At 43.9% G+C, this 15,358-nt stretch overlaps 1 protein-coding gene and 1 non-coding gene across 3 annotated transcripts in view; both read left to right on the top strand.

The window, feature by feature from the left end:
* pcf11 (PCF11 cleavage and polyadenylation factor subunit) overlaps positions 1 to 14,627 on the top strand; it is a 28,676-nt gene extending 14,049 nt beyond the window's left edge. For both annotated transcript variants that reach the window (XM_023969155.2, XM_023969154.2), the window contains exons 8-15: positions 164 to 1,665; positions 8,272 to 8,338; positions 8,868 to 9,129; positions 9,376 to 9,559; positions 9,785 to 9,940; positions 13,265 to 13,357; positions 13,474 to 13,509; positions 13,642 to 14,627. In XM_023969155.2, coding sequence (XP_023824923.1) covers positions 164 to 1,665; positions 8,272 to 8,338; positions 8,868 to 9,129; positions 9,376 to 9,559; positions 9,785 to 9,940; positions 13,265 to 13,357; positions 13,474 to 13,509; positions 13,642 to 13,857 — 2,516 coding nt within the window. In that variant the 3' untranslated portion in view covers positions 13,858 to 14,627. The remainder of the gene's footprint in view (positions 1 to 163; positions 1,666 to 8,271; positions 8,339 to 8,867; positions 9,130 to 9,375; positions 9,560 to 9,784; positions 9,941 to 13,264; positions 13,358 to 13,473; positions 13,510 to 13,641) is intronic.
* Positions 13,019 to 13,154, top strand: LOC111951220 (small nucleolar RNA SNORA57). The gene has a single exon (XR_002875580.1). It is a non-coding gene; the product is annotated as a small nucleolar RNA SNORA57 (small nucleolar RNA).
* Positions 14,628 to 15,358: the final 731 nt, after the last annotated feature.

Below are 15,358 nucleotides of genomic sequence, written 5' to 3'. Positions count from 1 at the left end.
CGATACATTTTGTTATACGCACACATGGTTGGACACCCAAGCCAAGGGAATATATTATGAATCAGAAGTATGTCTGTAAATGCAGTGCTTTATGACTTAGTTTTATTACTATCCGATGATAAATGGTTCCTGTTCTCATTTAGTAATTGTTTTTATTTCTTAGCTGGTGAAAGAGAGCGAAACTCTCCCCTCAGTGAGCGGCTGCCCAATCACAGACCACCGTATGATGAGAGGGAGGAGCCTAAGAGCGGCTACAATGCCCCTCCCAGGCGGTACGGAGGAGGTCCGCTGTCTGAAGACCACTCTGTCAAACCTACGTACCCCCGTTACGACGACCCTCGCAAACACGACCGCAAACCCCCCAGCGGRCCCGTGCTCCAGAACTCAGTCAGCCTGGCACTGGACGGCCCCATTAGGAAGTCCCCGGTTCCTTTACCAGTACCAGCATACGAGCGGGAGCGCCTGTCCCCGTTACAGCAGATGGATGCGGCAGAGATGAGCCCTGTCCCGCGCTTTGAGAGCCCCAATAGCGAGCACTCGTGTGAAGAAGGGCCCCTAGACACCCCCCCTCTACCCAGAACCCACCACCCAGGAGGTCCCCCCCGCGGGCCTGCGCTCTCCTCAGTACGCAGCAAACACAGTGAGTCTCCAGGACACACCCCTCCTCACACCGCAGATGGGCCCCAGAGATACGACGGTGGTCCCAAAGGAGGACCACCTTCGCCACGCTATGATGGACCCCACAAGGGCACTCAGTCTGGGTACGATGGGCCTGGTCACATAGGTCAGCCTGGCAGGCCTCACCCTGGGGGCCGTTACGAGGGCGTCCAGGGGCCCGGTAGGTACGATGGACCAGGGTGCTCCTCACACGGCCCATCAAGGTATGATGGGCCCTACCCTCAGGGCCCCGGCAGGTTCGATGGCCCCCCGCTACATAAAGTACCAGAGAAGTTTGACGGACCAGGAAGATACGACGGCCCCTCCATGCCTCACGTTCCAATGAGAGGGGACCCACAAGGCATTGGGGGAAGGTTTGACGGCGGCCCGCCACTGCCGCAGCAAGGTAGACCATCGGGGCGATATGACGGTAGATTTGAAGGACAGGGGCCTGGGCCAATGCGTTTCGACGGCCCCATGCAGTCCAACCGCTTCGACGGTCCAATGAACTTCAACAACTCCCACATGCAGCCCGGCCCTGGAAGGTTCGAAGGACTAATGCGGTTCCAGCAAGGCCCCATGAGATTCGACGGCGCTCCCAACCAGCCAGGCCCGATGTGTTTCGATGGCCCAGTGAACCCCTCCACCCCAATGGGCCAGCCTGGCCCCATGCGCTATGACCCCCTGCCCTCTCTGCCCCCCCAGGGCATGCCCCCACGCTTTGACTGCCCCTCCGGCCAGCAGGTGTCTCCCAGGTACCACGCCACTCCCAACCTGCAGCCCCCACTTCGGCCACTAGGGACACCCATGTACGACCCAGTCAACCCCGGAGGCCCCCAGCAGTTCCAGACGTTCCCAGTGCAACAGAACGTGGTGGGCCAACAGGGGGCTAACTTCACGGTGTCTCCCGTCCCTGTGTCCCAGGCTGGGTTCAACAACTCCTACGTCAGACCTCCGTTCTACACCCCTGGTGTGCCTCTGCCACCGGCAGGGAACATGCAGCAGCCGGTGAGAACCTCTTCTTGATTTATGACATAGGGGATTTATGACATCCCAAGTGGCACTCTATTCCCTATTTATTGCACCACTTTTGACCAGGGAATACAGTGCTATTTGGGACGTACACCACATAGTGATTATCAGAAAGGTCGAAAAGTACATTAGACTTTAATGATTTCATCAATTGAGAAGGTTTCATATTTGTGTTTGTACGTGCACGTATGTGTGTATCATTTGTCTTTGTGTGGTTAGTATTTTATTTTATTTATTATGTTATTATTAACACAGCAGCTACTCTTCCTGGAGGGATCCTCAAAAAGCATGAATGATACAAAACATCAATAGACAATAACTCAAGGACATAGCTACATACATTTTAAATAAAAATACACAATTTTATGCACTAATGCTACTCTGTCACTATAGTGTGTAAATATCTTCCGTCTGGATTTTAATGATTTGTATGTTATTATATATCGCAACGCACTGCTCTAACCTAAACCACATTCAATCATACATTCACATTTACGCCATCACATACATACACTTTAACTATCCTGCTTATGGGTCGTTCTATAAATAATGGGGCCAATGTGTTACATTGGGATACAAATTTTAGTTTGAAACATTAGCTTATTACTCCACTTATACAACAAGATAGGATTATGCATCCTTGAATTTGACTTGCCAGTGTCTGTATGAACCCTGCTTAACTTCTTCAGGCTGCAATCCCGACGTCGGGATTAATATGACAACAGCCACTGCAAGTGCAGGGCGCGAAATTCAAAATCTATTTTTGTCAAATATTTAACTTTCACACATTAACAAGTCCAATACAGCATTTGAAAGATAAACATCTTGTCAATCCAGCCAACATGTCCGATTTTTTAAATGTTTTACAGAGAAAACACCACATATATTTATGTTAGCTCACCACCAAATAAAAAAGAGGACAGACATTTTTCACAGCACAAGTAGGATGAAGTAGCATGCACAAGCCAACCTAACTAACCTAAAACCAACCTAAATAACCTAGAAAAAACTACCTCAGATGACAGTCCTATAACATGTTACACAATAAATCTATGTTTTGTTCAAAAAAAATGCATATTTTAGCTATAAATCAGTTTTACATTACTGCTACCATCATAGCTACAGTAAGAAATCGCACGGGAGTAGCCAGAGAAAACAGACACCAACGTCAACTACTAATTTCACATCAGAAAAGATTTCAGAAAAATATATGGTGGATAGCTAATGAAAGAGAAAGATCTTGTGAATACAGACAATATTTCAGATTCTTTAAATGTTTTACAGCGAAAACACCACATATTCATGTTAGCTCACCACCAAATACAAAAAGAGAGACAGATATTTTTCACAGCACCGGTAGCATGCAGCTAGCATGCAGCTAGCATGCAAAGCCAACCTAACTAACCTAGAACTAACCTAAATAACCWAGAAAAAACTCCCTCAGATGACAGTCCTATAACATGTTACACAATAAATCTATGTTTTGTTCGAAAAAGTTGAATATTTTAGCTATAAATCAGTTTTACATTACTGCTACCATCTTAGCCACCATCATAGCTACAGTCAGAAATCGCACGGCAGTAGCCAGAGAAAACAGACACCAAACGTCCAACTACTAATTTCACATCAGAAAAGATTTCAGAAAAATATATGTGGATAGCTAATGAAAGAGAAAGATCTTGTGAATACAGACAATATTTCATTTCTGAAGTGTTTACAGCGAAAACACAATTATATCGTTATATTAGCTTACTACAATAGCTAACACACAGCAGCATTGATTCTAGTCAAACGCTAGGCGATAGCACAGTTCGACAGATATATGAAAAAGCATCCAAATTGGGTCCTTATCTTTGTTGATTTTCCATCAGAATTTCTCCAAAGGGTCCTTTGTTCAGAACCGTTTCATTTGGACCTAGAACGAACGATTCCCTGTTGAATTAGCATGGCACACTGGCCATGCCCTGCTAACCTCTCCGTCTCTAGACAGAAATTCTTGCGTCGCATCACGTCTAAAGTCCAGAATAAATTTCAATAATATAATTAAAGTATATTCAAAAAACATACTTTAGGATGAGATTGTGACATGTATCAAAGAAAATCGAAGCTGGAGGTCATATTCACCTATAACGAGTGTTTTCCAGGAGCGGAGTCCAGTTCCTACTTCGCGCCCAGAAAAAAATATAAAGTGCGCACTTATCACTCAAAGAGGTTCTGTTCAGTCCCTGACAGAGATAATCAAGTCATTTTTTCTCTCACTTCCGCATGACAACCAGGGGAAGATGTGTAACGTGTTTGTACAGTCCTAAGTGCCAAGGCCTTTTATAGAGAGTATCTTGAAGAGAGACATAGCTTCTTGGAAAAGTCACTTTTTACAGAAAATGGGCTGTAAAAAGAGTTATGTTTCACTTAGAGAAATAATTAAACCTGTTTTAGAAACTAGAAGGTGTTTTCTATCCAAAGGTAATAAATAATATGCATATTGTACGAGCAAGAATTGAGTACGAGGCCGTTTGAAATGGCCACCTCTTTCCACTGCTTATACTTACTGCTCATTTTTGAGCCATAAGAGGTTAAAGCACAATTGTAATTTAAGGACCTCAATGTTATACAATTGTATAATTTATAGAATTGTACATATCTAGGCCTAATATAGAACCCCTCCCCCCCTCAAAAGCATGCAGAAAGTGTCAGTAGGCCATTACCATTTTAAGAATAAATGTTTAGGGCTTGCCAATGCATTGATATTATAATTATTACATTGTAAAATATGTGAGAATAATGTGCACATTGCCTGGTTAAATAGATTGGATGCAACATTGAATGTCATCCTCATAATAAGCGCACATGGATTTACTGCAGCAGAGTAGCGCAGCACCCTTTAGCGGGAAACAAACGAAAGTGGACACATCTGTCACAAAAACGGATAAAAAATGAAATCACAGATAGTTATAAGGGAGTAAGAGTACATCAATTGACTACAATAATTACTATAAAGCACCAAATTGAGGAAATGAAAGGTAGGTAGGCCTATTCCAGTACTTTAATTTCTGAGCTACTTCAAGTCAAATTTAATTTGTCACATGCGCCGACTACAACAGGTGTCAACCTTACAGTGAAATGCTTACTTACAAGCCCTTAACCAACAATGCAGTTAAGAAAAAAGAACCCCAAAAAATAAGAAATAAAGGTAACAAAAAATATTAAAGAGCAGCGGTAAAATAACAATAGGGAGGCTATATACAGGGGATACCAGTACAGAGTCAATGTGCGGGGGCACCGGTTAGTCTAGGTAATTGAGGTAATATGTACATGTAGGTGGAGTATTTAAGTGCCTATGCATAGATAATAAACCGAGTAGCAGGAGCGTAAAAGGGTGGGGGCGTGCAATGCAAATAGTCTGGGTAGCCATTTGATTAGATGTTCAGTAGTCTTATGGCTTGGGGGTAGAAGCTGTTTAGAAGCCTCTTGGACCTAGACTTGTCCCTCCGGTACCACTTGCTGTGTGGTAGCAGAGAGAACAGTCTATGACCAGGGTGGCTAGAGTCTTTGACAATTTTTAGGGCCTTCCTCTGACACCGTCTGGTATAGAGGTCCTGGATGACAGGAAGCTTGGCCCCGGTGATGTATTCGGCTGTATGCACTACCCTCTGTAGTGCCTTGCGGTCGGAGGCCATGCAGTTGCCATACCAGGCAGTGATGCAACCCGTTAGCTTGCTCTCAATGGTGCAGCTGTAGAACTGTTGTCATCTGCAAACTTAATGATGGTGTTGGAGTCGTGCCTGGCCGTGCAGTCATGAGTGAACAGGGAGTACAGGAGAGGACTGGGCACGCACCCGAGGGGCCCTCGTGTTGAGGATCAGCGTGGCGGATGTGTTGTTACCTACCCTTACCACCTGGGGGCGGTCTGTCAGGAANCTACCCTTACCACCTGGGGGCGGTCTGTCAGGAAGTCCAGGATCCAGTTGCAGAGGGAGGTGTTTAGTCCCAGGGTCCTTAGCTTAGTGATGAGCTTTTGAGGGCATTATGTTGTTGAATGCTGAGCTGTAGTCAATGAATAGCATTCTCACATAGGTGTTCCTTTTGTCCAGGTGTGAAAGGGAAGTGTGGAGTGCAACAGAGATTGCGTCATATGGATCTGTTGGGGCGGTATGCAAATTGGAGTGGGTCTAGTGTTTCTGGGATAATGGTGTTGATGTGAGCCATGACCAGCCTTTCAAAGCGCTTCATGGCTACAGACATGAGTGCTATGAGTCCTGCGGCTTTGTGAATGTTGACCTATTTAAAGTTCTTATTCACATCGACTGCGGAGAGCGGAATTGCACTGTCGTTTGGAACAGCTCATGCTCTCATGCATGTTTCAGTGTTACTTGCCTCGAAGCGAGCATAGAAGTAATTTAGCTCATCTGGTAGGCTTGTGTCACTGGGCAGCTCTCGGCTGCGCTTCCCATTGTAGTTCAATAGTTTAAGTCCTGCTTCATCCGACGAGTGTCGGAGCCGGTGTAGTATGATTCGATCTTAGTCCTGTATTGACATTATTGCCTGTTTGATGGTTCGTCGCAGGGCATAGCGGGATTCCTTATAAGCTTCCGGGTTAGAGTCCCACTCCTTGGAAACGGCTGCTCTACCCTTTAGTTCAGTGTGGGATATTGCCTGTAATCCATGGCTTCTAGTTGGGGTATGTACGTGCAGTCACTGTGGGGACGACGTCATCGATACATTTATTGATGAAGCCAGTGACTGATGTGGTGTACTCCTCAATGCCATCGGAAGAATCCTGGAACATATTCCAGTCTGTGCTAGCAAAACAGTCCTGTAGCTTAGCAAGCCCCTTATATTTCTTTAAATTGCAGGTCTAACATGGGAAGCTAAATATATTTGTCATGTTATTGCATTACCTGATCATATTTTGAATAAGCCCACTAGGCTATGTTTTTTTTATTTTTATATCCAGAATAATTTGTTGGAATAGCGTTGGGTGTTGCTCAGTAGTCTATTCTACACAATTGTCCAATCCGAGGCATGAAAACATGAACTCGTTACTTTTTCTGTTAAATCTGACGGCCTGCTGTAAATCAAGCAGACTACAACAGATGATCAACATCAATTCGCTAGGGATGTTTTATCCAATGTGGATCCAGTCACAATTATCTTCACCGGTGTAACAAATGAGACTAAAATATTCTGGACATTCCTCACAAACACTTTTTTTCTTCTTCTTCGGCACTTCAGCTGTTGCATTCCATGCATTATTTGTCACTTGACTATCATTCGGAACATTCCTTCCTTGGATCAGATTATCACGATTTAATTAATCTCCCGAGTGGTGCATCGGTCTAAGGCACTGCATTACGACAGACCCTGGTTCGTTCCCAGGCTGTGTCACAACCGGCCGTGATTGGGAGTCCCATAAAGCGGCGCACAATTGGCACAGCATCACCCGGGTTCTGGTAGGTGGTCATTGTAAATAAGAATTTGTTCTTAACTTACTTGCCTAGTTAAATAAAGGTTAAATAAAAAAAATCCGCTGGACGCCAAATGTGCATCCAACAATGATCACATCTATTTAGGTTTTAAGTATCAAGGCAAGGTAACTTTTGGTTAGAAGCCTTCGGTTTTGCAATGCATACATTATTTTGGATTTGTGTACACATGAAGAAAAACAGTTTTCACCCCGTAACAACATAAGACATGGAATGTTACACTGCATTTCTGAGATCTCTATACTAAAAAGTGTCTGACAGCTAGATCCAGGATTCTTACAGGGTTCAAGTTCGAGGTCTAATTTAACTTAGTGCTTAATATATGGTATAGCAACTTACACTGCCATTCATCCACAGACACAAAAGTAATGTTTTATGTCACAGAATTTTGGATAAATCCGCCAAGACGCCAACCTTGATAAAGGGTTAATTATACATAGCTAAGATCCCCCTTGTATCTTAATGTAATGGGGGGGGGGGGGGGGATCTAAGCATTTTTATCAATGACTTATCAACAGCTGTAACAAGTTGTCCAGTGAAAGAAATCCTCACTGGTGCCCTAGTTTATAGAAATAAACAAAATGGTGAAACACTGATGCACTAAAGGTCATTCGCTCCCATTCAGTTCATAAATGAGTAGAACAATTAATTGGATGAGGCTTCACCCCCCCAGCTGATATAGAACAAAATATTTTGGCTCATTCTGTGTTATCACCCACAGTGGGTTCTCTTTACGGTGAAATGTAGCTTGGTGAAGCACTTCATAAAAATTAAAGAGTCACACTGGGGTGGAGCCATTCATATAATGAACAGAACAATTCATTGGATGGAGAGTGTTCCTCCCAGCTGAACCTTCAACTATAGTTTTCACCTCTGCAATCTTGAATCTCTTAAACTTCATAATATGGAACGCGACCGAAGTCCTTACTCTACTGAGGCTTTGCTTACAATTATTTTCTCTAAGCAGGCCCTGATATCCTAATGCCAAACGAACATCTTATATTTAACTCAAACGCCCGATGTGCTCGGGAGGGAGAGGACTGGATACAAGCTATTTAGGTCAGTTGAAGGCTAAATGTCTGTTTTGTCCTTGTTCCAGATGAACATGCTTTCTAACCTTGGCCAGCCCTTCATCCCTCCCAGCACAGTGCCTTTCAACCAGCCTGGTAAGATCATGTTCACTTTTTATTTCACCCAGATCTACTTTCTGTTCTCAATGTTGTTGTTTGATAAAGGGCTCTTTATTTCATGTTACAGCATTTGGTATCGTGATAGTCTTTCATCCTCCGCCTTTTGAAGTGATTCATCTTGATTAGTTGATTTAGAAATCTGTGAGATCTGGATGACTTTAAAAAAAWAAAAAAAACATGGGACATTCTCAATGAAAAAAGCATTTTAGTCCAGGAGTGCTTAATCTGGGTTTGTGAAACTGGCCTTCTGAGATCAGTTGAATCGCATGCCCAGTATGAGTACCTATTGCTGTAAATCCATCACTGGGTAAGGATCAAATCAAGTTTGTCATGTACAGCGTAGTGTACGCAGTACAATTAACTGCTTACTTGAAAACACTCCTCTCAATGCAACAGATCTAAAATATTAAATGAAAATAAAGTAAAGAGGGGGGAAAAACACACAATACAAGTGTTTGGTAATTGCTTGATGTCAGTTGATTTCTGGTTTGTCATTCTTCCCCAGCTCCCCAGTTCCCTCTTCCAGAGAGTCACTTTGGGCAGGTAGATGTAAACGACCTGCTGTCCAAGCTCATTTCCACCGGCATCATCTCTACCGGAGGCATCAAACCAGCTCAGAGTACAGACACTGCTGCAGCACCCAGCGGTACAGAGTCAGCCGCCACCCAACCGACCCCTCCCATGGTAGAAGAGGAGGAAGAGGAAGAGCAGGAGGAGGATGAGAATGTCCCAGACCTCACCGGCTTCGTCATTGAAGACATGAAACAGTACGTTTGCTGAAATGCACCATGCTGGTCTGATTATGAAGATGTCAATCTACCATTGACATCAATGAATGCTTCACTCTAGTTATTTATGCATGAGAATTCTCTAGTTGTGCTTTGTCCAGTGATCCTCTGAGTAAGATAAATAAAATGTATGGTCCACATGTGTTCATAAAATGGTAATGTATTTGTCTTTATATGTAAAATGTATGACTATTAACCACTGGTTCTGTTTGTCCATTTCCCCAGGCGGTATGACAGCGTGGTGACTAAGCTGTACACAGGGATCCAGTGTTACTCCTGCGGCATGCGTTTCACCGCCTCTCAGACAGACGTCTATGCTGACCACCTGGACTGGCACTACCGGCTGAACCGTTCTGAGAAAGACATCAGCAAGAAGGTCACCCACCGCCGCTGGTACTACAGCCTCACGGTAAGAGAGATGAACACGCACACACTCTCACCTTGTGTCTGAGCCACCACAGCTAGAACTACCTCATTGTAAAACCATTACCTTCTACCCCAATATGAACAATACCCACTCACACTCACTTTTTTACAATGAGAATGATTAGTTATCGCCTTGTAATAAAAAGCTGATCATGTTTTATCAGTCTTTCTAACCCTTGCCCATCATCTGTCTCTTCCCCGTCCTCAGGACTGGATAGAGTTTGAGGAGATAGCGGACCTGGAGGAGCGGGCCAAGAGCCTGTTCTTTGAGAAGGTGAATGAGGAGGTAGTGCAGAAGACCCAGGAGGCCGCCAAGGAGAAAGAGTTCCAGAGTGTTAAAGCAGCTGCAGATGTGGTGGATGAGGTGGGTAGCAACATACTTCTGGTCATGTAGTGTATATGGACACCTGCTTGTCGAACATCTCGTTCCAAAATCATGGGCATTAATATGGAGTTGGTCCCCTCTTTGCTGCTATATCAAATTTATTTTTTATAGCCCTTACATCAGCTGATATCTCAAAGTGCTGTACAGAAACCCAGCCTAAAACCCCAAACAGCAAGCAATGCAGGTGTAGAAGCACGGTGGCTAGGAAAAACTCCCTAGAAAGGCCAAAACCTAGGAGGAAACCTAGAGAGGAACAAGGCTATGAGGGGTGGCCAGTCCTCTTCTGGCTGTGCCGGGTGGAGATTATAACAGAACATGGCCAAGATGTTCAAATGTTCATAAATGACCAGCATGGTCAAATAATAATAATCACAGTAGTTGTTGACGGTGCAGCAAGTCAGCACCTCGGGAGTAAATGTCAGTTGGCTTTTCATAGCCGATCATTCAGAGTATCTCTACCGCTCCTGCTGTCTCTAGAGAGTTGAAAACTGTCTGGGACAGGTAGCACGTCCGGTGAACAGGTCAGGGTTCCATAGCCGCAGGCAGAACAGTTGAAACTGGAGCAGCAGCACGGCCAGGTGGACTGGGGACAGCAAGGAGTCATCGTGCCAGGTAGTACTGAGGCATGGTCCTAGGGCTCAGGTCCTCCGAGAGAGAGAAAGAGGGAAAGAGAGAATTAGAGAGCATACTTAAATTCACACAGGACACCGGATAAGACAGGAGAAGTACTCCAGATATAACAAACTAACCCTAGCCCCCCGACACATAAACTACTGCAGCATAAATACTGGAGGCTGAGACAGGAGGAGTCAGGAGACACTGTGGCCCCATCCGATGATACCCCCGGACAGGGCCAAACAGGAAGGATATAACCCCACCCACTTTAGGGATATCTTCAACCACCAACTTACCATCCTGAGACAAGGCCGAGTATAGCCCACAAAGATCTCCACCACGGCACAACCCAAGGGGGGGCGCCAACCCAGACAGGAAGATCACGTCAGTGACTCAACCCACTCAAGTGACGCACCCCTCCTAGGGACGGCATGAAAGTGCACCAGTAAGCCAGTGACTCAGCCCCTGTAATAGGGTTAGAGGCAGAGAATCCCAGTGGAGAGAGGGGAACCGGCCAGGCAGAGACAGCAAGAGCGGTTCGTTGCTCCAGAGCCTTTCCGTTCACCTTCACACTCCTGGGCCAGACTACACTCAATCATATGACGCACTGATGAGATGAGTCTTCAGTAAAGACTTAAAAGTTGAGAGAGTCTGCGTTTCTCACATGGGTAGGCAGACCATTCCATAAAAATGGAGCTCTATAGGAGAAAGCCCTGCCTCCAGCTGTTTGCTTAGAAATTCTAGGGACAATTAGGAGGCCTGCGTCTTGTGACCGTAGCGTACGTGTAGGTATGTACGGCAGGACCAAATCGGAAAGATAGGTAGGAGCAAGCCCATGTAATGCTTTGTAGGTTAGCAGTAAAACCTTGAAATCAGCCCTTGCCTTAACAGGAAGCCAGGAGTCTAGCACTGGAGTAATATGATAACATTTTTGGGTTCTAGTCAGGATTCTAGCAGCCGTACTGAAGTTAGTGCTATAACTATAACAGCTTCCACTCTTCTGGGAAGGCTTTCCACTAGATGTTGGAACATTGCTGCAGGTACTTGCTTCCATTCAGTGATTTAGGCCTGGCTTGCAGTCAGCGTTCCAATTCATCCCAAAGGTGATCGATGGGGTTGAGGGAAGGGCTCTGTGCAGGCCAGTCAAGTTCTTCCACACCGATCTCGACAAACCATTTCTGTATGGAACTCGCTTAATGCACGGGGGCATTGCCATGCTAAAACAGGAAAGGGCCTTCCCCAAACTGTTGCCACAAAGTTGGAAGCACAGAATCACCTAGAATGTCATTGTATGCTGTAGCGTTAAGATTTCCTGGAACTAATGGGCCTAGCCCGAACCATGAAAAACGGCCCCAGACCATTATTCCTCCTACGTGCTTCAGCACTCGGCGGTCCCATTCTGTGAGCTTGTGTGCCTACCACTTTGCGGCTGAGCCGTTGTTGCTCCTAGACGTTTCCATTTCACAATAACAGTACTTACAATTGACCGGGGCAGCTCTAGCAGGGCAGAAATTTGATGAACTTACTTGTTGGATGCCATGTTAAGTCACTGAGCTCTTCAGTAAGGCCATTATACTGCCAATTTTTGTCTATGGAGATTGCATGGCTGTATGGTCGATTCTATACACTTTTCATCTAGTGATGCATTTTTGGCCAATACGTTATCCAATATTTTCCTTGACAAAAAAAAACGATACCGATAACCAATATTTAACATTTTAGGGACCTTTTAAGCATTCTAGTACAGTAAATAGTTAACACACACACATGGACGCAGGGGTCTCAGGCACTGCATCTCAGTGCAAGAGGCGCCACTACAGTCCCTGGTTCGAATCCAGGCTGTATCACATCCGGCTGTGATTTGGAGACCCAGAGGGCGGCGCGCAATTGGCCCAGTGTCGTCCGGGGTAGGCGGTCATTGTATAATAATAAGAACTTGTTCTTAACTGACTTGCCTAGTTAAATAAAGGTTACCCACACACCACACTGACCAAAAAGTTATTTTGTTGGCATTTATGTATGTTCCCATTACCAGTAAAACATAATCAAAACCTATTTCTTTCACTTACTTGCTGTGCTGTTTCGTTCAGTTTCATTCTCAACCAGGATTTCTATGGAACGCTGTTTGGGTCTTTGGTGTCAAAAAAGATACAGATAACACTATTTGACGTGTCAAATAAGCTTGTTGACCAATCAGGACTATATAAACTCTTGTTTTCTTCACATAACGCAACTGTTTGGACTAATGGTTACATCCCAGATATCACACAGGGCCTCTTAGGGCTACAACTGACTGTGTTTTCATTGGCTTGTACTAGTCTTGACCCATACTCCGCTCAAATTTCATTGGATCTTTGTTTTGTTGCTGTCTTTGCCATTCTAGAAGTTAAAACAACTAAAGCTTCAACCGTGAAGATGAACTTATAGTTCAAGTTGATTGAACCTCCATTCTTGGCATGCATGCTGTTCCTTTGTACTCGTGTGTATGTGTTATGGAGGTAGAACAAGTCCAGTGCCATGGCTTCGGTGGCAGAGTGTTCCCTGTCTTCTGGTTCTATCCTCAGTAGCTGGGGCATTCTCGTATCATGTTGCTGTAGCCTGTATATTGCCATATCATTTTGATGGTATACACTGCACGTTGTCAGAATGTTGTAAGATTCCATTCTTTCCCCCACTGTCTGTGTGTAGACGTGTGAGATCTGCCAGGAGCAGTTTGAGATGTACTGGGAGGAGGAGGAAGAGGAGTGGCACCTGAGAGATGCCATCAGAGTCGACGAGAAGGTGGGTGTTCACTACAAAGATCACTCGTAGCGTGAGCCTGCTGTTAGCAAAATCGTTCTCTTTGTAAAGGAAAAACTAATAAAATATTATGTTTTTGTCTTTATCTTTTTCCACAGACATATCATCCTTCATGTTTTGAAGATTATAACAATGTAAGTAACCACTTGGTCACTTGATCTGTTTGTTTAGTTTGGTCTGTGAAATGAAGTGTTCCAAGTCTTTCTATGCTGCTTTAACTGATCATTTCTCTTCCTCCTTGTCAATCGCCTCTCTTCTCCCGCCAGACATCTTCGTTCCTGGACGTCACCCCGTCCCCCATTAAGCTGATGGAGAACCCGCTGGGTGCGTTCATAAAACGTGAGAACGATGAGGTCACTTCTTGCTGTGCTGCGGTGAAACAGGAAGTGGAGGCTTCGTTGTCTGAGGCGGGCGGTGAGGCTCAAAATGTGAAGGATGAAGTTCAGGTGAAAATGGAGGGAGAAACGAGTGCAATTTCCTAAAAAAAAACAAAGAAAAACCATGCTGCTTTTTCTTTTCCTCTTTTATGGGCTGCTCTCCCTCCATTCCTCCCTTTGTTTTGTAAGGAAGAGGTATTTTTTATATTTGACCACCTCTGAGGCGGGGCCCTCAGCCATAACTTTGAATACATTTTTGTATTTGGAATCTGCCTGTGAATGTCAGGTGTTTTTTTGCTGTGTAAATGAATGAATGATGATTGCCTGAACTTAAACATTTTACCTTTGCAAAAAATATGTACTTTTGGGGAAAAGATGTATGTAAAAGATTTAATTTATAAATAAAGCTATTTTTGGTATTCTTTTGTTGTAATATTGATGAAAGGGGGTGGACTTAAGAATCCCAGAAGATCGCTTTAATGAGTTTGTCCTTTCCTCCCAGGTAAAAAATAATTTCTGTATATATAAATAGATTTTGGTTGCCATTGAGGCAAGGAATTGATGGAGAGAATTAATGAATTACTAATTTGGCTTCTGAATTAGCCTTAATAGTAAATTAATTTCAAAAGAAGCAGTCAGTGGTTAGTTTACAAAAGGTAAGGAGGAATAATTTTTCAACCATCTCTACACTGCTGTGTACATACGGCACGACATGGCTAGCAACTAACATTTCTACACAATTCTGTGATCCTGTTTTCTAATCGCTTTCAGTTGGATATCTTTTGACTTTTTTTTTTGTTGCAGAAGTTTGAGGGGGGGGAAATGCTATTTTGCTTGGTAATGCGGAATATCCAATAAAAACAAATCTGAAAATGTGTTTGTGTGAACAGTGATTGGTGTGGCTTTTCTGTATTGCTTCTCCCTGGTTTCCCCTACCCCTTATAGAAAGTTAGCTTTTTAATTTGTCACTTTGGCTTGAATTCGAAATAAAGTTCTCTAGAATTAAAGTAGTTTGTCTTTTCTCTTATTTCATGTGATTATAGATAATTGTATTTCAAATAATTTTATTGGTCGCTTACACATTTTGCAGCTGCTTATGTACCTAGCTCAAAGTGCATTAATACCTAACAATACACTAAAGAAATAGGAATATAAATATGTATATGATATGTAAGGACATTACATTAATAGAAAGTGTGTACCGCGGGAGTTAAATGCATACGGGAGGAGCCGAGATGTGGGATATGTAGGAAAGAGCATTATGAAGGAGATAGTGGAAGAATGGAAAACCAAATGTAACTGGTGGAGATCATGAAGCGAAATCTGTTGAATGCCCTTAGAGGGTGAAAAACAGGTTGCAAAATATTAGGGCAGTTGAGTCAAATGGGTAGAAAGATCTAGTAGCTTTGAAGGTCCCATGCTGGTGGATAGACCTGCACTGCAACCTGCGGAGAGTTCCTATCACCAGCAGGACCCAGAAATTCTTATTGTGAAGGACTTTTTTACTTTTAGAGAAATGGTGATAAATGGCACTGCTCAAGTAGAGAGAAAAAAAAGTATAGGAAAATTGACATTGTTTCTGATGCTGAATGATTTTGAGGAGTTA

This window comes from Salvelinus sp. IW2-2015, linkage group LG23 (genome assembly GCF_002910315.2).
Source record: "Salvelinus sp. IW2-2015 linkage group LG23, ASM291031v2, whole genome shotgun sequence".
Lineage (NCBI taxonomy): Eukaryota > Metazoa > Chordata > Actinopteri > Salmoniformes > Salmonidae > Salvelinus > Salvelinus sp. IW2-2015.
This window is presented reverse-complemented; position numbering and strand designations above follow the sequence as displayed.